Here is a 25,157-nt window from a genome sequence, read left to right on the forward strand (position 1 = left end):
TTGATCCATGATCTAACTATGATTTAATCCGTGGTTCAAAACAACGTTACCAAATTTTCTCCTCTCGCGAGATCTGTCCGACAATCCCACACGCACACTCTGGTGGTCTGAGTACACCGCCATCTACTGGTCAAAAGCCAGTGGGCTTTATATTGCAGCTGTCAAAATCCTATGCCTTTAAGCAACAATGTTGTCATGTATGTATTTAAATATATATTTTTTTCTTTTTTTACTACATAGGAAGAACTGCAGCAAGTTGTACATTTGTGGAACACCCATGTTATCCGGAGGAGCAGAAATGCAGTGGCTCCAAGTGGACGTCCCATTCTCATGTACACCATCCCTCATCTATTTGGAGGACAAGATCATCTGAAAGAAGTGTCTCGGGGAGCAGTGGAGGCTTGTAAAGAGGAATGCCAACAGAGGGGACCTCACCCTTGTGATGAAACCGTATTCAACATGTGTTGCCTTATAATGACGGAGAACTTCTTACACTCTCCCACCACACCAGATGAAGCTATAGAGCTGTATCTTTTCCTGAGAGCATGCATTCTAAAAGACTTAGAAATTACTCTGTGATTTCTGGAATAGGCAAATAAAGCAAGCCTATATTGTTGATGTGATCCGTTTTTAACATTGAATGCATGAGGAAAAGAAACATCACAACTATGATGTTGTTGTTTTAATTTCTTGAACTATTTTGCCCACAGTGTAATGCTCTTGCTCATCTACATATAGCAGCAAAGAATTTAAATTTGTTTCCATAAATTCATGACAGATGGAGCAAATATGAGACTGTTTCTCATTACCATGTGATTTGTACTTCAGGGGAAGGGTCACACAACAACACAACTCCAGGGCTCTTTCTTGTGCTTTCTTCCTCGTGGCTGCAATTTTCTTTTTTACACATAAGACACATGCAGACCTAAGCATTACACAAAATAAACTGTTTTATTTTGTAGTAACAGCATTCAGATTCCCTTTCAAATTGCTCTTTTACGTAACAGTACATTAACATGTAGAGCAGGTATTGGGGAACTCATTAGATAACTCAAAATCAGGTAACAAGAGTATAGAAAAGTAGTTGGGTCTTCAGCTGCACTCTGGAAGAACTAACATCACACATGTGTTTTTTTCGTCAACTGGACAGGTAAAAAAATTCCCTGCTCTTATGGATTATAACACTATATGTATCACAAATGTAAACATAAAAAATAAACCATTTCCCAACATTAAGGTGCAAGTCTACATTCTTTTTGTAGCCGCATTTAGAACCACTGTAGAATCAAATTGCTCTTCTACATAACAGAGTAGTAGAGCATATATTGGGAAAGTCATTAGAGAAGTCATAATCAGATAAGGGTATAGAAAAGTGGTCAGGACTTCTCAATAACATTAACAGGTTTTTATCCATCAACTTGACAAGTCACAAAACGCTATGCTCTGAATATCTGTAGACATTCATTAGACACACATTAGACATGTGCACCACTAGCTTAGTTGAGATAAGCATATAACAAAGCTAAGCTAGGCTGAATTTGTATGATGTTTTGTCAATCAGTACACTGTCAAACTCAGTACGTAGCTCTGGATAGGAAGCGTATGTCCATGGTAGTTCCAGAACTGGACCACATGTGTGTGCAACAGGTCTTCGTGCAAGTCCATCAACTGCCGTGAACATGATGGTAATTTTGCTTACACATATGACATCTGACCCTGTCACAAACCTTAATACTCTTCGGAGACCTGCCTCATCTAAGCCTCTGATGTATTGTTGCAAGAAACGAAAGCTTTGGGTCTCAGCTTGACTTGAGGGAGAGGCATGTAGCATTTTCAAAAGCCTTTTGGTTGTTGGCTTTTTGGCTTCATACATGTGCAGGACATCTTGTGGGCTGGCGAGAGCTTCTCTTAGGGAGGAACCAGCAACGAAGGACATCTTTTCTGATGCATATCTTGGCTTTTGGATCAACTGCTTGTGTGCCACTTTCAGAAGGATGCCTTTTAAATTATTTTGTGTTGGAAGTGCTGTTACGTCCAAACGGTCTAAAAGATCAATCAGCTCATCTTTCTCCTCCCCTGAAAGTTCTCCTTTTAAGGCAGTGGTGATCAGACTCCTGTCTGAATGACTGACATATAGAAGAAGACTTTCAAAAAGCACATCATCAGAGACTTCCTGCTCACCAAAAATAAGTGCCACTGTAAAAGCTGGGGAAAGGCGACAGGGAAAATAGCCGTGGTCTTGAAATCCCTTCAGTAGAATTCGCCCAATGGATTTCCATTCTTCTTCTTGCCACTTAGGACACAGAGATGGAATTCTCTGGTCCTCCCCTTCAGCTGTGTGGTCCAGTAGCTCGGTCCAAAATGCAGCATACACATCCCTTGAGATGCCATCTGCATCAGCACCTCTTTCATCTATGTAAGTGTATCTAAGTTCATGTTTGAGAAGTGCTGCATCCTTGAATTGGCCTATCATCTCCTGTAAAAGATTGACCCTATGAAGTCTTATAGTGATTTGCACAACATCCCATGAAGGAGTTGAACTTCTTGCTACCTCACCTACAGATTCTGACTCTGCAGTAGCATTGGCTGTTGGCGGAGGTGTGATGGGAGCTTCATCTTCTCTCAGTGCTGTGTCTGAAGTAGAGGATGCTTCACTTATTGGGAGAGGTATGCTGATCAATGTGTCATTTGAGCTTGTTCTGGGAATGAGGACTGATGTTATGATAAGGTCCTCACTGTTCTCTAAGTCAGGTAGATAGATCAAAGTGTCATCCATTTGGCCAGCCACAGGTTCTCCAAGATACGAGCCAAACATAACCTCAGATGTGTCTAGGTTTGCCTCAATGTCAGAAGTTTGAATAGGCTGGTCATCTTCTTCCAACATGTCATTCAATTGCTCATCCTTGTTGTTTGATGTTCCCATAATGCATTCTTCATCATCCTTATCTTCTGGGGCCTTAGTGCACAGGTAAAATCTCAACACTCCCATTTTAAGTATGCTGTACAGTTCACCAACTGTAATAACATCATCAAAAATAGCTTCCTCCTGATAGTCTAATATGTCATGACTAAATGCATCAATTTTTCCTACTTTATTTTCTCCCTTCGGGAAGAAAATGTCTTTGGCATACTGCAATATCTCCTCTTTTTTTGAGTCTTTGGGGACATCAAGGCTCCTTGTCCCCCCCCCTCTACGTTTCCGGACTTGTTTACCCTCATGGATCCACCCCAACTCAATTTTTCTTGTCATTTTCTCAGCCCATTTCTTGTGTTTTGCATACTTACTTCTCCTTTTCTCCTGGTTAGTGTTATCATCAGTGTCACCAATCCCCATTCTTTGTTTGAGTTTGTCAAGCAGTGATGTTTTCGTTGTTTGTTTTGTGCCATGATGTTGCCCATGATCCAAACAAAAGCGTCTTGCTGCAATCCTATCCCCATACGTAGGGATGTAGCCAGCCAGGGTGTCATCATCCATACAATCAATGACTCCAGCATCAATCTGTAAAGACAGACATACTAGATATAATAATTACAACTCACAAGACTGCATTAACACAGAGACAGGGTGGTAGTAGATGGCATTCTCTATAATATCCTTATCCTTACCGACTGGGGACTGGATTTTAACTTCACAGTTGTAACTTCGCTTTTTTTGTTGTGTTTTTTTTATCCATTATATTCATTAAATTGAATATTATTTCTGAGTAATGAAGGTCATCAAGTGTAACAGATCGTTGCTAAGGACGCCAGTCTGATCAGCGCAGCACAGAGTATAAAAAGAAGGATGCAGGATCTTTATCGTTTTTGTATTTTTTCCGACATTAAACAGCTTGGGACTATGCTGGCAGAAAATGAAACCTGCTGATGAGAGCCTCTGACCCGGTGGCACCCCATGACAACCTCCGAACTATAGCCTACGTCATCCCGTACTTGTATTACTATTTACTTTGTTGGGACTAGCCTATTGGGACTTTTACTATCTGACCCAGACACAGGAGGGTCCGCCACTTGCATTGTCTTGGCTCCGTTTCCATCTTTCAACAAGTGTTCGTGAAGCTACACGAGTGTTGCGAACAGTCCCCCAACTGTGTTTTTCCCCCTCAGCATGTAGCTGCTTAACAGGCTAGTTAGCTAACTTGACTATACACAGCGCTGACCATACGCAACTCTTTAATTAGATGGTGAGCGGTCAAAATTAGCTTACATGATCTTGTTCCATGCGTTGGAGACAGTCCTCTGACACTCCACGACCTCGTAGAAATCTGGACAGTGGAGAGTCCATGGCGATGTGCAAGCTCACTTGGGAGAGGCGTGGAATGATGTGGATGATAGGTGATAGGTATCACATTGTCACGTTACAACATAGCATCTTATCACGAAATTCCGAGATACGTATCACGAAATTCCGAGATAGTATCACGAAATTCCGAGATACGTATCACGAAATTCCGAGATAGTATCACGAAATTCCGAGATAGTATCACGAAATTCCGAGATACTATCACGAAATTCCGAGATACGTATCACGAAATTCCGAGATACGTCCCGGTTTTTATTTTCTTGGTGTGGCAGCTCTACGCTTCCGTATGATAGAGATGCAGGTCCTCTCAGCAAACTGGCTTGAGGTCAATCCAGATGATCAGCTTCCACCTAGAGGTAAAGTTCTGCCACTACACAACAAAGATTCTGTCTGCGACAATCTCTGGGCTGTACACCAATCAGAGCTGGCCACTGATCCATGAAAGCAGTTGTTGCTTCAAATCAATTTCTGATTGGTTAGAGGTCAATACATGTTCTTCTGAAAAGGAACTAGTTCACACACCTGATTTATATTTGTCCATTGAAGTTATTGGGCTACTGTTAGTAACAGAACTGTAAGAAGTAATGATAGTGAGTTCTGTTGTGGGTCATTCAATGAAAACTGTAAAATTTGAGTTCTTGACATTCAAAGAGGAATGGGAAACATATTAAAGCTGTCAGTGATATTTTTAGTGTCTGAAACCATTGATCCAAGGTGTTAGCAAGAGGTGAAGTTCAGTTAGATAATAATTTTACAATTTATTCAGTTCTCCGTCAGATTGTTACTGTTTGTAGTAGTATTCCTGTTTCTCACATGATTATCTAGTTCTCGTCTGATCTGTGTTTTCTGCCTGCCCTTATTGGGTTTGTTTACTTGTTGGATTGTCTACCTGGTTTTTCAAACTTTGGTTGATTAAAATGTAATCTTCAGTTCCCATAATTGTCAATTCTCCTGTTGTGCTTTTGGGTCCCTTCTGGTACTTCGTAAAAAGTGTGATACATTAGTGATTGTAACTTAAAAATATTTATTTAACAGCAGTGTGGGGGGTGGGGTTTGCAATATCAGTTTGTTCTTATCTCCGAATGATCGTAAATCAGATGTTCATAAGTTGAGTACTACCTGTACACAAAAAGAAGGATATGAAACAACTGGTAAACCATAAAGAATCATTTAATCAAACTCCAAACTTGCATCTGGACCAGTTTCCACACAACAGTAACCGGTGACAATGTCAGAACCCTGGAAAAAAAAAATCTAGGAGAGCACCATATGAAGCTGACCAAGAAAAATGAAAAAGAAAAACCAAGACAAATGAAAAAGCAAGAGCTATACCGAATAATCTAGAACATAAAACAATGTGCTTTGTTTATACTTTGTTATCTGCATGTCTTTTTCATAATTTCAAAAGCGCCAACATTTATTATTTAATGTAGAAGATGCCGATAATAAAAATAAACAAGGAAAAACACATAACTTTAATTGTGTGTCCAAATGTTTGAGAACACAGTGAGGCTTGCATCTGTGTCAGTGGGTGGCAGTATAGTGAAGCAAACCTGTTTGACATCCACAGTTGAATCATCACAAGATCACAAATTTAGGGAGGGTTCAGTTAAAAATGTCCTGACTTCTATTTCTATTTTATAACACAACTTGGTTAGTCACTACTTTTATTGCATTCAACATCTGATATTATTCTTCTAACGTCAACACATGATTAAATTTTCAATACAAACGCCTAAATGCTTTATTTCAAAACACACTAATATTGAATGAAAGTTATCATTTTGTTATGACAGAAAACAGAAACAATTGTTGGAATGATGTGGAAAGTTACGCCACATTTCTACATTTCAATCTGTCAAATGATCCACCGTCCTCGTCTGCATCCATGTAAATGTTCTTCTCATTTTATATGTACAGATACTAAAGTGGAAGTCTTAATCTGCCAGGAAGATTGGAAAGGTAGTGTACACATTGTTCATCAGCCTGACACTGGCTTACTCTAGAATGAGATCTGTTTATTTCTTTTGACCCAAATTGTTCATTGGGTAAATGTCAGACTCAGCACAGAGACTTAAACCGTTACTAAGGAGAAGTTGACAGTTTGCAGAATAATAAAGTATGTTATTTTTGGTTCCTAAAACATATATCAGGACAAAGAGAATAACTGTTTTTGGCACCTTCAGCAGTGGTATAAGATGAATCAAGCTTTTACTTAATATTCATTTTTGTGACACTCAATACGTACTCCACTATAATTCAGAAAAAAAACTTTTCGTTTTACTCCACAACATTTAATTGATAGCTAGATTTACAGATTATGATTTCATTTATAAAGCATAATGGGCTCATAAAATATGACATATTGTTAGAAATGTATTACTGTAATCACTGTGTAAACATTAAAAAAAATATTGAACTGAAAATCATTTATCTTACAAATGCTACATATAAATCACTGTTAATAATTGCACAATATATACTCTCCATAACAAACATAACTGCTTGGTATCACATGTTGAGCAGCTATCACGAGGTAGCAAACTGATGATAATATTATTAAGAAAATGGGTTGGAGATTATCAATGATTAACAGTATTCCAGCAAATCACCAAACTGCCTGTAGTCACATGACATACCAACATTATGATTCTAGAAGGGGGTTCCTATTTAAACCAAAAACATAGATCTGTATTATTCAGAAACATCACAATGTTAAACAAGCTGTCAAACGTTCTTATGTTTTTAGCAGAACTAAAAACATAAGAAGAATAACCCTAATGATAACAAAATCTGAAACATCATGATAAAATACAGTATGAAATTTGATGTTTCATTTGTTTTGATTGTTACATTCAAACATACATCTGAATTCAGCCCTAGGATGTAAGTATTCTGGGTAAAAAAGCAAGTCATTTTAATGTAATCACAGATGGGGTTTTTTTTACCAACCTTAATTCTCCTCCAATTATTGATATAGACTTGGTACAGAGAACAGACAATGGTTAAGAGATAGTATTTACACCAAGTGTTTAAGTCATCCTAGCCAGGAAATATGTAATTTACTGCTATAAAAGGCACCTTGAAAATATAAAACATTTAATATCCTCTTTCCCAAAAATGCCAGTCCCTCTGTGCTGTAAATGCTATCCTGTGCCTACATTACACCAATGTTCCACATTCCTCACACCATGAAAGTTTATATTTAAGAATCTTTGTCTATCATCAAGACAAGATTCTTCCACAGTGTCTTAATTTATAGGTGTGGAAACACTATTGGTCAGATAATGGATGACTAAAGAACTCACACATGGCAAATGGAAATATTTGTTAATGAAGAATTAAGACTTTGGCCCTGAGCAGTTCATATGAATACTAGTGTGTAAGACAGAGACAAGCAGTGGTATCTTCAAAACTCTAACAAACCTATCCACTGGAGCAAAGAGGTTGTTATACCACATATCTGCTTTACTAAATGAGTATATGAATATTTGTTCACCACATGTAAAGGTGAGTCAGTAGAATATTGTTTTCCACTTTGTTTTCTCCTTCAGACAGGCAGGCTCAGCATGGCATCACAAAAGGCTTCCACTGCACTTGCTAGCTTGACTCCAGCTTGGCTGGAGTTGGGACATGTATGCACAAAACAGACATGACCAACGACCTCAGCTCCTCTGCCCAAAGTTACGTGGTCTGCCAGGAAGCCACAGCAGCAAAGCTGGAGGGATAGTCAGATGTTTGTTTTAGTCTAAGTGGAAAAAAACACCTTGTTTAAACTATCTATCATAGAAAGAGGGCCAAGCGGTCTCACTGGGGGAAGTTAAAACATCACATCCTGAGAGGGCAACCAAAGGAGAAAAAAACCTGCTGCCCATAAATGGGTACAGCGGGCATGAAGAGAAATAGTAATAATAGAGTTCAGAGCCGTGCACTGCTCACATCCAGAGCAGAGTGGATTCATTCAGACAGACTTCCATCAAATTTAATTGATTCTGTTCACCCTTACTAGCTGGATTGATCAGTGTCATTTATCATGCAGGTTTGTATGGGGTTGGCTTGATTGTGAAAGTCAGATTTGTTCTTGGCTGTGCTGTGAAAGATGTGGCTTTGTGATAATGAATCGATGTGGCCCAGCATTCAAACAGAAGTCTCTCAAGAGTGTAAACATTTCTCTCACACTATTCCTCAACACAAGTGTTGAAGTGCTTTAGTGACTGTGAAAGGTGGAATGATACTTAGTCCTGGCTTTTATCCTGCCAACAGATGTCAAATGTCAAATGAGCTCATAGCTGCATGAGCACAGAAGGAGGAGGAAGGGTCCAACTCGTAAAGTCAGAGTGTGCTTGGACCGTTACCACCTTTATATGCAACGATTCTAAGGCATTAAAGTTGTCCAGTTGAAACCTATTGCAGCTTCTTTTCTGAAGGACTTAGACCTTTCAATACTTCCCTTTTATTTTTTTAACATGATAAATATTCTATGTCGCATTAAAAAATAGAAACACAAAAACACACCATTTTAAGTTACGAGTTGATGTTTCTCCAGACATAACAATAACCTCACAAGATAGTACTCTTTGTGTTGAGCTGTTTTCATTCTTCCAACCTGATGCTAACCACAGTCCTCTCGTTAAACAAATGGTTTCCTTTGTCAGTATTAAAGGACAGCTGAAAAACATCCCTAGCTCAGTGCAGTCAGTGCAAAAAAACCAGAGAAATCCACATTTCATCACAGTTTAAAAACAAGACAATGAAAATGGCCTAACAAGCATTGCAAATAGACAAAATTCTGAAACATCAAACACTGGCAAACATGGTATCAGTTGTGTCTCGTAAACTGTGGCACCATTCACATCTACACCCTGGTTCTGAGAAACAAAAGCCTCATAAACTAGCCTCCCTGCCAACCACACCCGTTGTTTGGTTCATGTGATGTGCTTTCTTCCTCTTTCTCAAGTCATCAAAATAAATTGGAACAGAAGTCTCACACATCTGCACAGTTCTCACCAATCCTCACCACTTATTAATTAAGGTGTAACTGAAGGCTCAAAGGGTGATCACAGGATAGAGGCTGGACAGGTTCCAGGTCACCTCCTGGGCACAAGCTGCCCTTGAAGAAGGCACCAAACCCCCCAAAACTACAACTCCACCGCTGTCTCCATTGTCTGTTTTAAGTGCAAAAATAATTTCCCATTGTGGATAATTGATTGTTCTTCTTAAACTAATAACAACTGCCCAAATCAAGCCAGTAACACATGAGAAATTTGCCTCCCTTTGTATTGCAGTGCACATACAGTATCAACTGCCTTGGATAATTCTGAAATTTTAATTTTTCATCACTGCTAAATCATTCAGTATACAGTAAAATAAAATATGTGGTGAACCGCTGACGTCAGCTCAGCTGCCACTGTTTTCGTTCACATGTGTACATTGACCTGTTTTGTTTTTGCATCTGTCACACATGTTTGTGGACTCACTGATGAAAGTTTGGGAAGTGCTTGCCAAAGCAATCGTGATAAACAAGCATGTTCTACAGCACATCATGGAGACGGAATGCATTACATTCAATCCTCATTTAGCAACGTGGTCACGGAGAGGGTACACTGGAATGTAATGTTTGGATATCAGTAAGACACACTTTTTACAGCTCATATACAGTACATTGCACTTTTAATGACCGGCTTACAGCTATTATGCATACATCTGCTTATGTTATAAAGCAGAAATTTTCCTCGTACTTGTCATCCACTATCTCACAGACCATCGACTGAAAAGTATATCCACACAATACTCCTCCCCAGTCTGTTTTTTCCACCTGTTTCCCTTTCAGACTTCACTCCTCATTTCTCTCAGAGACTCACTTTCCACTGAACAGCTTCATCAGTTCTCCCTCCCTCCTCTAATCCCTCATACCTTACCTCCTCCTCTCACTGTCACTGCACTTCTAAAACTGAAGTGTGTCTTTTTTGCACTTTCCCCCTGCTTTTCATTTTGCTCTTTACTCTTGGGACATAATGAGGTCTCCAGCATTGTGCGTATGTGGGACCCTGTTGGCCTTCTCCAGCCTCTTGTGGACCACAGTGGACTCCGATGAAGGAGACCTTCAGAAGGATTATGTATTTGGGCCTTGCTCTGTAACTCTGAGACCTGAGGGACTATGCCAACAGGACCAGGATGGGGACACATGCTCTTATCTAATTAGTTTGCCACCGTTGACTGTCCATTTACCAAAGCAACTCAGGGAGCTGGAGAGGATTGTGAAGGATCTTCAGAACCTGAAGGACAATGTGGATCAACTGAGGAAGATGTGTGCAGATTGTACAGTAAGCCAAACTAAGAGTGAGCATGAAAAGAGAAATGATGGTATGGAGAGACATGTGGATGAAAGGATTTGGTTGAATGACAGAAACAATGATAAACAAAAAGACTTCATTCAAGATTATGGGACTATCAGGGGTACAGTGACAGATACTATGGAAGGTTTGGATAATATTAATAATGAAGAAAGAGCAAGTTTGGATGAGAAATTGGGATTGGTAAGGGAATCAGAAAGAAAGACTGTAATAGAGCCTGTAAAAGAAAATGATGATGAAAGTGTACAAGTGACAAAAACATATGGAAATACTCAAGCAGATGGGTCAAAAGGAAAAGACCAATTGGAACAGGCAACGATGCCAAGTGCTTATGGAAATGGGAGAATAGCAGATACAGCCATAAAAAATAATGAACAAAATAACAGGGAGAGAGAGACTACCGGAAATAAACAGAAATATGGGAAAGTGAATTCAACAGAAGACAGACAAAACATATTGTTTAATGACAAACTGAGGAAAATCACAACTAATATTCAAAATAATAAAACAGAGGAAGGTGAGCATCATAAGAAGAAACATGAAACAAAGAAAACAGAGAAAAAGATCCAAACCGATGACGACAGGGGCAGTGATGGTGTAAAGATGTCAGAGGACCATGATAAGCATACAAATAAAGAGAAAGAGAAACATGAGGAGCAAATGAAAAAGGGAATAAAAGTGGATCAACGTGGGAAACCAAAACAGACTGAAAGCACTGGGCACACAGAGAAAGAGAAGATTATAAAAGAGGGGGAGGTGCAGGTGGAGAAGAACAGGGAGATCGGAGAAGAGATCAAAAATGATGAAGAAAAACCAAACCAGAGTGTTCAGAGAGACTATGATGGAGGATTTCGCAAGTCAACAGACTTTGTTTCAATCAATCCAACTCCTTACTCTTCCAAAAATATATCCCATGACTCAAAACAAGCAATAACTTCTGAGTCACCTCCCAGATTTCCTGCATCAAGCTCAAAATCACTTCTAAGCTTAGGAATAGATCAATGGATGGCGGTAACTGCTGATGGACTATTGGTCACAAACATAGCACCTGGAGCAGCTAGAATTTCTGTGAGCCCAAGCACTGATATGGAGGCAGACTTTAGGACTACAAGTAGGCTAACAAAAGCAGTCCAAGAAAGCACAGTGGGTGGTCCCTTACAGCAGATAACCAGTGACACTACTAGATTCACTTCAACAACCAGTGCAGGACCACAGGCAGGCCTCCAGAGGCAAGTTGGACATCCGACCATGGCGACTGCAACAACCGTAGCTCCTCTTCACAATTTAAACACAACTATATTTCCAGGACCCACAGAACACAGCAGTTCAAGCAGCTCAAACACTATGACCAGTGTGGATCTTCTAGCAGTCCAAGAAACAACACCTGCTGGAAAAAATAAATCTGCAACCAAGCCAAAAGCAAGTCGAAAACAGAAGACAAAGAATGGTCATAAATCTGATCAAGCCCCTTTACCGAACAAAACGAAAAAAACAAAATTTGACCAAAAACAGAGAACTTCTAACCAGAAACCAACAACCAACAAGAAAAATAAACCTGCCGAAAGGTTGACAAAAGCCCAACTCCAAAAACCTAACTTAGATTCTAAAATACCAAAACAAGAACGTACAAACGATGAAAGTCATTTACCTATTCAAAAACCAAAATCTCAAAAGCCTGCACTTCCTGTCCAAAATACTGTCAATGCAACTAGTTCTGACAAAGACTCTCTACCTGATCAAGATCCTGAACCTGTTGAGATCACAACTGTCGATCAGAACTTGAGATCTGATGAAGACCAAAAGCCAGGCCAAAAGCCAAAACCTCATCAAAAATCTATACCTCCTGTACTGAGACCTACATCTCATCAAAAACCTAAAACCGCAAAGTCAACTGATTCTGACCAAGTTCATCTACCTGATCAAGATCCTGAACCTGTTGAGACCACAACTGTGAATCAAAACATGAAACCTGTTGAAAAGTTGGTTCGTCAGAAAAATGAAAAGCCTGACCGAAAGCCAAAACCTCGTCAAATGTCTACACCTCCTGTTCAGAGACCTACATCTCATCAAAAACCTAGAACTGCAAATGCTACTGGTTCTGACAAAGATGCCGTAACTTATCAAGAGGCTGAACTTGTTGAGATCACAACTGTTAATCAGAATTTCAGACCTGATGAAGACTTGGTTCATCTTGAAATTGAAGATTCTGGACAAAAGCCAACACTTCATCAAGAATCTACAACTCCTTTTCAGAGACAATCACCTCACCAAAAACCTAAAACCGTAAAGTCAAATGGTTCTGACCAAGACCTTGAAATCTTGGTTCATCAAAAAACCAAGGAGCCTGACCAAAAGCCAAAATCTCATCAAAAGTTTACGGTTCCAGTTCAGAGACCAACACCTCATCAAAAACCTAAAACCATAAAGGCGACTGGTTCTGACCAAGACTTTCTAACTGATCAAGAGCCTGAATCTGTGGAGATTACAAATGTTAATCAGAACTTGAAACCTGATGAAAAGTTGGTTCATCTGAAGACCGAGGAGCCTGGCCAAAAGCCAAAGCCTAATCAAAAGTCTGCACCTCCTGTTCAGAGACCACCTCACCAAAAACCTAAAACCGTAAAGTCAACTGGTTCTGACCAAGACCTTCTAAATGAACAAGAGCCTGAATCTGTTGAGAACACAACTGTTAATCAGAACTTGAGACCTGACGAAGACTTGGTTAATTTCAAAACCGAGAAACCCGGCAAAAAGCCAAAACCTCATCAAATGTCTACGCTTCCAGTCCAGAGACCAACACCTCATGAAAAACCTAAAACAAAAGCAACTGGTTCTGACCAAGACCTTCTACCTGATCAAGATCCTGAACCTGTTGAGAGCACAACTGTTAATCAGAACTTGAAACCTGATGAAGACGTAGTTCATCTGAAAATTGAGAAACCTGGCCAAAAGCCAAAACCAAAAGAAATAGGAAAAAACTTCACATCAAGTATAAACCAAAAGCCTGTACCAGAATTAATGAAAGATTTTGATGAAAATGAAAAGCTTCAATCTGCCCAAGACTTGCCAACTGGACAAAAACTGACATCTGATCATGCTGTGATCACAACCCATGAAGAAAACCAAAAACATGCAGAGCCCACAGTTCTCAGCAAAAGTGAATCAGATGTGACCCCTAAACCCGGCCAAAAGCGACAAAGGTCTAAAGCCCCTCAGAATGCTCAAATGCCTCCAATCTCAAAATCTGTGCCTGATGACATCCATGTAGAAGAATCAAGGGTTACCCCCAGGCAGGGGCCACCAACCAGACCTACAGTACAGCCAGGAAAAATATCCACTCACAAATCTAACCCATCAGTGAAGCCAGGTCCAAAGACCACATCACTTCTTCCTTCTCACATCACTAGGATTACTCAAGAAGACATTCAGAACATTCAGACTGACACAGCTCCTCCATCTGGTTATCTAAATGTCATGACTCATTCTCCAGGTGATACAGTGTCCAGTCCTGATAAGATGAAAACAATCACTCTGAATCCAAAGACCTCCTACAATATAGAGACTAAACCACTCTCTCACCATCATATTCGTCCTGAAGGCTTCACAATGAGTCCAAACAGCAGGATTATATCTGACCTGAGGCCACAAACAGCCAGTCAACCACCATCAATCACAGTGACGAGAAGACCAAACAAAATCATGCCTGGTATCCTCCCAACTGTTATTCCTCGCGTCAGGCAAGGTTCCCAAAATCCAAATCAGGTTTCTTCTACTCTTCCCAAGTTACAACTTAAGGAACATCACAATGTGGAAGAGACAGTCCACAAACAAACTACAGATCCCCCCCAAATGCTAATTACTGTCCCATCCCCCAAAGCCCAGTCTTCCTCTACAAGTCCTGACCTCAGGCCAAAAAATTCTGTCAACTCTGGCCTTCGGTCCTTTGTTCCAGAATCTTCCACTGAAAGTGCTCGGGAGCTCCGAGTGAAAATCAACCAGGTGGCTGCTTTCCTCAATAACAGCCTGAAACCAAATGGTCGTCCAGTGGAGCACCCAACGGCCAGTCGAGCTGAGAGGACAGATGTCCAATCACAAACATCAAAACCACCCAAAGGCAAGCGACATTATTTTTAAAATACAGTGTTTAATCAGGTTTTGTAGTTGTTCACATGCTCTTTACATGATTAGATACACATAAAGTAGATAGCACGATGGCTTGTGAGTGTTACCGACAGAACTGGAATGTGATTACTGTAATTACAAACAATACAGATTTACACCAACTTGTTGGGAAATGGTTGCTTCATTTCAGCCAGATAACTTAAGGGAAAATATAATAATTCACTGCATGAGGATGAAAAACTCACAAAATTTTTTTTAAAAATGAAATGATAAAATCTGCACTAAATCTTAAATACCTAAGTATGTCTATTGTGGAGGTCCATCTTGGATTGTTTCAAAAACAATAAATGTTTTATAGTGGAAAAGTCGTTTCTTTTATTGACCTGCTGCACTTATGACCTCATTTCACGGCTGCATCCCAGCTGCAAGATGATCATTGTACCTGTTACACACGACATAAAGCAGGGATTTGGTTAGCTCACTGCTCTCTAGATGAAAAAAGCCTTTTTAAAAATAATTGTGACGTGTATAATTACTTTGCACTCTCCCCCATTTTCCTTATCAGCGGTTACCATGACAATGAGAGACTGTACCGACTACCTGCTCAGAGGGGAGACTAAGAGTGGAGTGTATGTGGTGACCCCTGATCTCCGCAGCAGAAGTTTTGCTGTCTACTGTGACATGGAGCTGGATGGAGGAGGATGGGCTCTTCTCCAGCGCCGACAAGATGGTAGCGTGAACTTCAATCGCACCTGGAGTGACTACCGATCAGGCTTCGGGAAGCTGGACGGAGGAGAGTTTTGGCTGGGGAACAACATGATCCATCTGCTGACCCGGGACAGAGATGTGGTGCTGCATGTGGAGCTGGAAGACTTTGAAGGTGTGAAAGCATATGCGCGATACAAGCTGTTCAAGGTAGCTAGTGAACGATTGCGCTACAGACTAACAGTGGGCGAGTACTCAGGAACCGCAGGTGATGCTCTGCGCTTCAACAAAAGGTATGATCACAACAACAGATCGTTCACTACACCGGACAGGGACCACGACCGCTACCCGTCTGGGAACTGTGGGGCCTACTACAGCTCTGGTTGGTGGTTTGATGCCTGCATGGCTTCAAACCTTAATGGAAGATATTATGTGGGGAAGTACAAAGGGGTCAGGGATGGGATTTTCTGGGGGACATGGCATAATATAAATAAAGAGCATTACCCCACAAACGAGCGACAGTCCTTTAAGTCCGTCAGGATGATGATCAGACCAAAGGGCTTTACACGCTGAGCTGTTGGCATGTGAGAAAATAAGTGTAAAACATAAGGCCCTACTGATGCTCTTCACAATCTAAAACCCCCCAATATGGCTTCTTCACAGTTATTGTTAGCTGTTAACACATTACTGCCACCCTGTGGCGCTTCATTCTGTTATACAGTATGGTTTGTTTGAAGGCTACTATAAATGACTATAAATGACTATAAATGAGTCTGTGCAATCAGGGGATGTAGAAACACACCTCATTTTTTCTCACAAATTATTGATTGTGTAAAATCTTGTATACTCCAGTTCCACCTGAAATATGTTTAGTTTACATTTCTTCATGATTTATTTGGTTGTTTTTTCTGTTTGTTTGCAAAACTGATATTGATTAATAGTGTTAATAAGGACCTTATTAAGGATTAAAATGTTGTTATATTGAAATAATCCAAATACAGTGGTATATTTTTGAATCCCTTTAATGTATATTGTTTCAAAGGGCAAAGTGCCATTAACATTTTTAATTTTGCATTCTTTTCAGAACCAACCTGTCAAATGATTACTTGAGAATGTATTTTTGATAAATGACCAGAAAGGGAAGTCCTCTTGTGAGGGACTATTTTCAGTAAAGGTTGTCTGCATTTGACTACTACATTGCCTAGCAGCAGAGACTGATATTTGTATTACAGTACTGGAAAGCCAGTTGTTAGTTGATTGAGGACGTTCATTGATGATGAATTTTATATTAAGATAAATAAAATTTATGAAATGTAGGTGGTTTTGGTTTTTATTCTCCTTTCTTTTGAATGTATTTGGAGACTTTGATATAAACTAACAAAACATTCAATAACAATACAGTACTGGCATCTCTAGTAATTTGTGACACACTGATTATGTCTGTTGTGTTATTTGTCAAACATTTCTTAGGATGTAAAAAAATTAAGTTGCGTGATAAAATTAATGTGACATCATATGAAAGTTGCATTAAACATGAAGCTGTTTCTAAAAATCAAGAGAAGTGTTTCAGCATGATTTTAATATAAATCTATAAAATTGGAATAACTAATATACTGCAGATATAAATGATACACAAATATGTATGGCATTGAAGTGTATGTCCTGATTATTTTATATTTTGCTGTCCCAAATTACTGAATGTAGTGTGTGATACTTTGAGATAGTATAATTCAGGTAAAGTGGGATAAGTTGAAAAGCCATTAAAATTCAACATAACAGTATATTGTAAACTTTTCCAAAGAGGAACCTCACAGACATTTTGTTAATGTTATAATATTTTGTATGTTTTAATTAGTATTAAATATTAATTTATAATTGATTTATATTAATAATAAATTGATACATTGTAAAATAAATTATATATATATATCACAAATTTCCCCACTGTGGGACAATAAAGGATTCTTATCTTATCTTTATAAATAACATTAATTTCTAATTAATATATTGATTTGTTGGATTTATGCAATAAATCGTTTGCAATATAGTTTAATATTAAATCGTTTATTGATTGAAATGTGTCAGAGTCATTGAAGGCAATGACCAACATAAATGAAAATAAACCAAATTACGAAATATGTTACTGAAAATTAGTTGTGTCTCCATTATGACACCATGTCTACCAGAGGAGTAGAAATCAAGTGGAAGTGAATGAATGTGTCTTAGCTGGTTTAATTCTATGATTGACAGTTAAATGAGAAAAGACGAGATAGCAATAAGAATCACGATTACAGCTGGATTCAGCCTTTTCAAAGTAGAGGCGTCACATTTCGCCACACACTTCCTCTCACGTGACATAATCAGGTAGTCTGATTGGCCAAGTCCAAAAGAAGGGCAGGACTAAACTTATGAAAAGGCCAACATCCGCTTTCAAAGATAAACGGGAAGTAAAAGGTTTTACCTTCAAAATAAAATTAAAAATGAGTCGGCATATACAGTACTGCTCACGTTGTTTCTTTTAATGCCATTAAAACAAACCAACCAACAAACCAACAAAAAGCTTTCGTCATGAAACCTCATAACTGTCAATAATAATAATAATAATTATTGTTATTATTGTCATTAATATTATTATTATTATTATTATTATTATTATTATTATTATCAGTAGTAGTAGTACTAGTAGTACTAGTAGTAGTATTAATTAAAGCATTATTAATTTTAGTATTAGTACTAGTACTAGTATTAGTATTAGTAGTAGTAGGTAACTATCAATGCCTTCAGGAGGTTCCGTGAGGGAAACTGTCATCTCTGTCACACTACACACAGCACAGTAAGGACACAAAAAGCACACAGCAATAAGTACCTACACCATTCAAGATATAAAATATGTGGACACATGATAAAGTGGACACATGATAAAAATATAATATAAAAATAAAAAAAGACATAAATAAGCATAATGGGAGTATAGTCTTCATAGTGACATGTATTGCAGTTGTATTTTGCGTGTCAGACAGTTAAGCCTCAGCTCTTATTATTATTGTGTCATTAGATAATACAATAACTGACTGAATCCCAGAAATAGCCAGAAACACAAACCTATTTTATTTATTCCATTTATATTTGTTTTTCTTTTTTGTTTAGTTTAGTTTTTTACTAACTACAGCACGTTCGAGAAAGCCTTTTCAGCGTTTTTAGAGACAGAACGTTTTATTCTGAAAAGCCGTTGCGGAAACGTCACGCCGGCCCGTGTTCACACAGTGGTAGCACGTTTATCGGAATAGATTGCTCTTCGTTTATTCATCACCTGTTACAGAAGCAGTTTTCCGGGGGGGGGATCGTAGACATGTTCTGGAGGGCAGCGGGTCAGACGGGAGGTGTTGGACTGGTCCGCCGCTGGACCTCCACAGTCAGAAACAGAACTCTCACCCCCCTCAGATGTCCTTCATGGACTTCACGCTTCTTCTCCATCTCTGCCTCCTCCAGATGTGTACCACATGAGGGGCTCAGGCCGCCCCTGAGGCAGTGGGCTCTGGAGGTGAGCCCCTTCAGCACCGTACGAGCCAAGATCGGCTGCGGCATCTCCGTCCGCCCGCTGGACCCGCACCAATTCCCCGAGGCTGACCGAGCCTTCATCGCGGTGTTCGGTTCGGGCACCGAGCGCGGAGTCGGTCAGCTTCATGTCCACTACAATGACCAGAGCCAAGAGCTGCTCATCACGGGGGAGGAGGTCCACAGTAGCCTGTCCATTCATCTGTCTGCACCCTTAAAAAGCAGTGAGTCTCACGTGGATTGTTGGCGTGGATGAAAACTGCTCCTCAATGTTCATTCAGTCTGTCAGATGCCCGTGACGTCAGGGTCTGATTCCCTAAGCTGTCTGACCTCTGGTGCTCCTCTAATGAGGTCTGTCTTTGTCAGATGTCGTTATTTCTACTTTAGGAAAAGCAGACGTGCAGGTGAAGAAGATGGAATGTGACATCTGTGAGGTGCAGACAGACCAGGGCAACTGTTTCCTGCACTCCATCAAAGTAGGTGATGGGTTGTCAAACAGCATTCACATCACTGTGTCCAGGTGACAGATTTATATCGATAAACCACATCACCATTGATTCATTGATTTGTACACTCAAGAGATTTAATCACACGTCTTGACAAAATCAGAGAAAAGTTCTCTGTTGTGCTGACATCACAACTGATATCTTCTGCTGGTTGTGTCAGTCCGTGAAGAGCAGGGTTGCAATGGGGTACACATCGATTATCAGTTGAATGAAAGTTGTGTCACCTGACAATTTGTAGATGTTTTTCTTACTGATTTAATAAAAAGTGAATTTGGAACAAAATGCAGCTTTTTATTTACATTCAATTCAAATGTCCTAAGTCATTTTTTTCAAAGAACACAGTGTGCCTTTTTAAATTTAATGCAGCAAGATTGCACATTTTGTGTATAGAAGTCTTTACTGTCTATTATGGGGCAAAAACAGTGCCTTAATTTTTCTAGCACAGCTTTTCTTATTTTCCAGCAAAAAGGTGTGTCACACATATATTATGCATCTTTAACGAAAACACAACTGTTACCTCCACCAAAAAATGGTGAGTTATCCACTTAAATCAAACCAGCTTGTAAAGTAGCAGCATTGAAGATCTTTCCTACTCGCTCACAAGAAACGTTTTCATTTGAAAGAACTCGTTTTATTGCTTGTTTTATCATGATTCTTATTGCTCTCACTGCTTGTTATATTTCAGAGCCACCAGGTTGAGGTCAGGTCCAGTGGAGGTCATGTTACTGGTGCTGGTACTATCCATGGCAATGTGAATATCAGCACACGTGGAGATGGTGTAAGCACTGCATTTACACTCAGCCGACAGTAGAGGGCAGCAGTGGCCTAAACACAGCAGTCTAAAACGTCTTTACATTTGTTTTAGGGAAGTGTTCATTTTTTTCTTTGAAGAATACTTAAAATTGGTTTAGGACTACGTCTATGTCGTCAATAGTTTTATGTTTGCAGGCAGTGGATGTCAAGAAGCTGCAGGGCACCAAAATGAATGTTTCAACAGAACATGGCCTCCTGAAGGTCAAAGCCATCTATGCTGAGTCCAGCAGCATCTCTTCCTCCTCTGGCAGAGTAGAACTGGGTAATGTTCATGGTGAGCAAGCAGTTGCATCATTTCTTCTTTTTTTATGTGTCTATACTCTTTCATATCGTTTGTGTTTTACAGTCGACTCTCTATCTTAAACAATGTTAAGGTTGTACAATATTGGAATAAAACAAAGACTTTGCAATATGTCCAAGGATTTTCTCCTTGGCTAGGCCTTAAAAAAATTTCAAGTTGGCATGACGCTTTTAAAATAAAAGTGCTACCAGATTCACACCTGCCTAATAATAATAATAATAATAATAATAATAATAATATTATAATCAAATTAAATCAAATGAAAATATTCTCTATCAGACCTTACACATAGTTTAGTCATACCAAATAGAAAAAATGCTGTGGCGTGATGTGTTGCAGTTAATTGGCCTCAGATGTCCTGCAGTGTGTCCTTTGTGCACATGATTGCTGAAATGAAATGTACAGCCATAGCAAAGTTTCCAGCGTTAAGGCTTTCATTGTCCTGCTTGAAAGTCCTTCAACATGGTGATAGGAGAAGCCCAGTATTACATATCAGCTGTAGTGTGCTAAAGCTAGCAACATTTTTAATAAGTTGTTTTCAGCCTATATCTAAAAAAATCCATCTAAATAATCCTTTTCCTTTGTTTGTAAAGCAGAACGTAAGACATCAGCAGTCCAGAGCATTAAATCGCGGCCTATTTAGCTGTAATTGTTGGATTTAATTTAAGAGTTAAACTAAAAAAACACCTTGATGTGCATGACATACGTCACCTTCATTGAATTTTTATTTCTTCCTGACAGAGATGAGCCTGTCATCATTGAACACACAGAAAAAAGTACCTTGTACCCTTCTGTAATTCACGTTTATGGTGCAGACTGTAACAGACGTGTTTCACCATTAAAAAATGTAATTTATTTCCCTCCTAATTCTGGCGTGAAACCTGATTAAACCTGACTGCACTGTGGTTATTTTACAGGAAATGCCTCTGTGAAGAATATGACTGGAGATACAGTCATCGGTAAGAAAGCAGACTCTGTGATTGCATAACAAACCATGTATGGTATCAATTAGAGCCTGCCAGAAACAACTCTAGGCTGTCTTTGGATTCTAGATGGTTCAAATAGTTTCCTGGAGATTTCTTCTAACAGTGGAAGCATTGATGTCTATGTGGGAGAAGGTGGCAGTGCAAAACTCCACACTCAAGAAGGTAAATGTTTTATAGCATTATAGCACACACACACACACACACACACACACACACACACACACACACACACACACACACACACACACACACACACACACACACACACACACACACACACAGACATCATCATTAGCAAATGGTTCAGTTTTTTGTGCATCCTGAGAAGTCTGAATAAATGACTTTTTAAGAACACTTCGATTTATAATATTCACCCCTCCATCGATTGCATCACGTTCTTTTCCTGTTGCATGCAGGAGCGGTGTGTGTACGAGTCCCCTCCTCCTTGAAGGCTGGGGTGCAGCTCTGTGGAGCGTCTGTGGACATCAGCCCAGAGGTTGTAATGCATGGGGTTGAGCGCAGCACAACTGAAAGCCAAGTCACAGTTACTGGTAAACTATTATTTTTCATTACATCTCACTACATGTGCACAGTAATGACCTAAACACTGAACTTTCTCTTTCCATACCATAAAGATGTGTTTTCTTTCTCTCAGGACATATAAACGGAGAGGCTCCACAGGAACGGTGGGTTAAAGCTCAGGCAGACAGAGGATCTGTCAAGATCAGGACACAAAGCTGGTTTGAGTCCCTGAAGTTGGGAAACTGAGAAACAGAATTTTCATTTACGGTGCTAAATCATTGCTAAGGTGCCTTACATGCACACACAGACAAGTCTGCTGGCACTCCCCTAGAGATGATGAACCTTAACCTCTCTAAACTGTCTGAAACTCAGGATGAAGTGTGCATTTAAGGACACAAAGTCTGATTTAAAATGTCCACACACAGTCTGGAGTGCACTGTGTTACAGGTCAGTGCCGCTTTGTGCTGAACTGGTAATAGTTTCATGAAACATGCTCAGTGATAACACACCTTCCTAAAGGGGTTTATATCAGTGCAGTTGAAGGGCAGCTGTGTCCTTGAATGAGCTTCAGGCTCAGAGGTGCATGAAACAAAGACTGCATCCCTCTGGGTGTGTTATAGTGTTATTAATATTAACACACACAATTAACACAACTGTATAAATGAAGCCAAGTTAAATGCATGAAGGATAAACCAAGACTGTAAATAAATGTTTGATTTAAGGCATAAATAAATAAAAGACTGACTACACAGATACTATGGATGAGTGATTCACCGAAAATGGAGTTTATTTTGAACTGTCTGTAAATATTACTGACCGAAAATATTATTTTAAAAAGCTTACTTTCATTTGTGTCAAAGTATGATGTTTATTAAATAAAGAAAAAAACACTGGATCATTCATTTAGTTGTGTCAGAGATGTTGTCTTTTCATACGTGACATATCAGTGAAAATAAATTTATAAATATGAAATATTAAACTGAACTGGCCCCTGAAGAAGACTGGTAATATTAAGGGTGGACGTCACAAATGGGTTTGCACTGACTGCCCAACGCAGGGGTCAGACACACGGGGCGTATTAAATATGTATGTTGGTGAAACTGCTTGCTTGTGTAATCTTTTTTTTTTAAACAACTAATGCAGAACTGTACGTCCTGCTGCTTTTGCCACTGACTGGATGCAGCTTTTAACTTGTGTTGTTCATACACCAGTGGAGAGGGTAGTCATAGCTGTGCTCCAAGTGCTTCACAAGCGGCTGAAGCACGAGGACACCCGTCCTGTGAACACAACACCCTGGTTACACAGAGCGATCAGGACTTCTACCTTTCCTGTGTCTTACTGTGAGATGCCGTTGCAGCAGCTTATCCTGATGGAGCAGAGTGGAGGGCAGATCTTTCGTAGGTGTCGGAGTGTTTGATCTGTCAGGAGAATGTAGCCGCTTACAATGAGTTGTTTCAGATAAGGAGATCCGCTCGACAGACACTGCATCGGCAAATCTGTCATCTGAGAGGGAAAACAGATTAAAACAAAAAAATGATAAAGGGAATGTTACAGGACTTCAGAGGAGTCTGTGTGTGTGTGTGTGTGTGTGTGTGTGTGTGTGTGTGTGTGTGTGTGTGTTTACCTTGGGACAACCTGACATCTGCAGCCTGACAAGGCCTCTACAATAGAATGAAATGGCTCTGATGGCAGAGTCTGACAGCCACACAGTGAGACACGTCAACAATCTCCACATTTCTTGTGTTTTATGCACAGCGTCTGTGAAATGGAGAAGATGAAACGTGAACGGACAAGAAAATAAGAGAGGAGAAGACATGAATCAGAATGAAGTCCTGGAGACCTACACCCACAGTGGGTATCAACAAGTAAAGCAAACACAAAAATGGTTGATTTTTGTGGAATTGCTGTTCCAGGAAATACTGGCTGCTGTTCATAGCAGCAAATAAAGTTGTAAATCAGGACCCACTAAATTTCATAAATAACTAAAAGAATTCCACATCTGGTCACATGTAGAAATCCCTGCCAAACTGTACCTCTATGCCAAAGTCTGTGATGTAGATGCACTCTGAAAGAACTAACTTCTTCAAGCACATTCCCTTTAGAGCAGCCAGGCCCTAAAAACACAAATACCAAGTTAGAAAGCAGGGTTACACTGTAATTATTCGGTCTGGCAATTTGTAAATATTCAAAGAAAACCACACACAATAGCAATGCTGTAACGTAAAGCAAATAAATCTCACACACACCTGTTCCACAGTGAGATGTCCAGGTGTTGCAGGTTCCTGAGGCCAGCCTCAACCCTGAGGCAGCTGTCTGTCATCCTGGGACACTGTGCTGTGTGGAGCCTCTGGAGGCCCTGGGAGCTCCTGCACAGAAGAAGTCTGTCTGTTACCTGAAGCGTGCATAACTGGAATGAAATTAATCCTGTATTTGTATCTGTGTGTGATGATGAATGAATGCAGAATGCAAAATGAGTTCACCCTCTACTGTATGTGAAAAGCCTTCAGTTTGGAAACTTCTGCAATGGCTTTGACAAGCGACGCCTGAAATGTTTGGAGCAGAGAGACGGCAGACAGACTGTCACATCTGGCAGTTAGTGCCTGTGGACGGAAATCCGATCCACAGCTTCTCTTTCCTGTGATGGTTTAAAGTGCCTGCAAAAACAGCATTCATGGGTCTGAGCAGGGAAATTCTTTTTTCAGTTGTTTTTTATTTTCTGTATCTTCCTTGAAGAGAAATGAGCTGGGATGTTGGCCCTGCATTAAACCAATGATATACGTACTAGAATCAAGGGAAGGCACATCTCAGAGGACCTCACATGGGGCACCAGTGTCCTTGTGAAAAAGGCGCAACAGCGCCTGTACTGTCTAAGGTCCCTGAGAAGAGTAAACGTGTCCCAGGACCTGCACTGTTCTCCGACAGGTGTTCTGTGGAGAGCATCATCACCAACAACATGTTGGTGTGGTTTAACAGCTGGTCTCAGGCTGACAGAAA

General features: G+C 39.8%; 3 protein-coding genes across 4 annotated transcripts; 2 read left to right on the plus strand and 1 right to left on the minus strand.

Moving 5' to 3' along the window:
- Positions 1-337: 337 nt before the first annotated feature.
- Positions 338-4,555, minus strand: LOC137593834 (uncharacterized). The gene is made up of 2 exons (XM_068312880.1): positions 4,205-4,555; positions 338-3,499 (listed from the first exon to the last, which is right to left on the minus strand). The coding sequence occupies exons 1-2, from the start codon at positions 4,280-4,282 to the stop codon at positions 1,523-1,525; spliced, it is 2,055 nt and encodes a 684-aa protein (XP_068168981.1). The 5' UTR covers positions 4,283-4,555; the 3' UTR covers positions 338-1,522.
- Positions 4,556-10,165: 5,610 nt separating this feature from the next.
- Positions 10,166-16,941, plus strand: LOC137594615 (uncharacterized). The gene is made up of 2 exons (XM_068314251.1): positions 10,166-14,767; positions 15,341-16,941. The coding sequence occupies exons 1-2, from the start codon at positions 10,315-10,317 to the stop codon at positions 16,051-16,053; spliced, it is 5,166 nt and encodes a 1,721-aa protein (XP_068170352.1). The 5' UTR covers positions 10,166-10,314; the 3' UTR covers positions 16,054-16,941.
- A 1,788-nt stretch (positions 16,942-18,729) lies between these two features.
- On the plus strand, positions 18,730-22,996 carry fam185a (family with sequence similarity 185 member A). 2 transcript variants are annotated; one of them, XM_068312895.1, is made up of 8 exons: positions 18,730-19,259; positions 19,402-19,511; positions 20,227-20,319; positions 20,490-20,628; positions 21,573-21,614; positions 21,708-21,803; positions 22,058-22,192; positions 22,297-22,996. In XM_068312895.1, exons 1-8 carry the CDS (start codon positions 18,830-18,832, stop codon positions 22,407-22,409), a joined length of 1,158 nt encoding a protein of 385 aa, XP_068168996.1. In that variant the 5' UTR covers positions 18,730-18,829; the 3' UTR covers positions 22,410-22,996. The 2 variants fall into 2 exon arrangements, with proteins under 2 accessions (XP_068168996.1, XP_068168997.1); XM_068312896.1 differs by having other exon boundaries at positions 19,423-19,511.
- Positions 22,997-25,157: the final 2,161 nt, after the last annotated feature.

The sequence above is a fragment of the Antennarius striatus genome, chromosome 4 (genome assembly GCF_040054535.1).
Source record: "Antennarius striatus isolate MH-2024 chromosome 4, ASM4005453v1, whole genome shotgun sequence".
Classification (NCBI taxonomy): Eukaryota; Metazoa; Chordata; class Actinopteri; order Lophiiformes; family Antennariidae; genus Antennarius; species Antennarius striatus.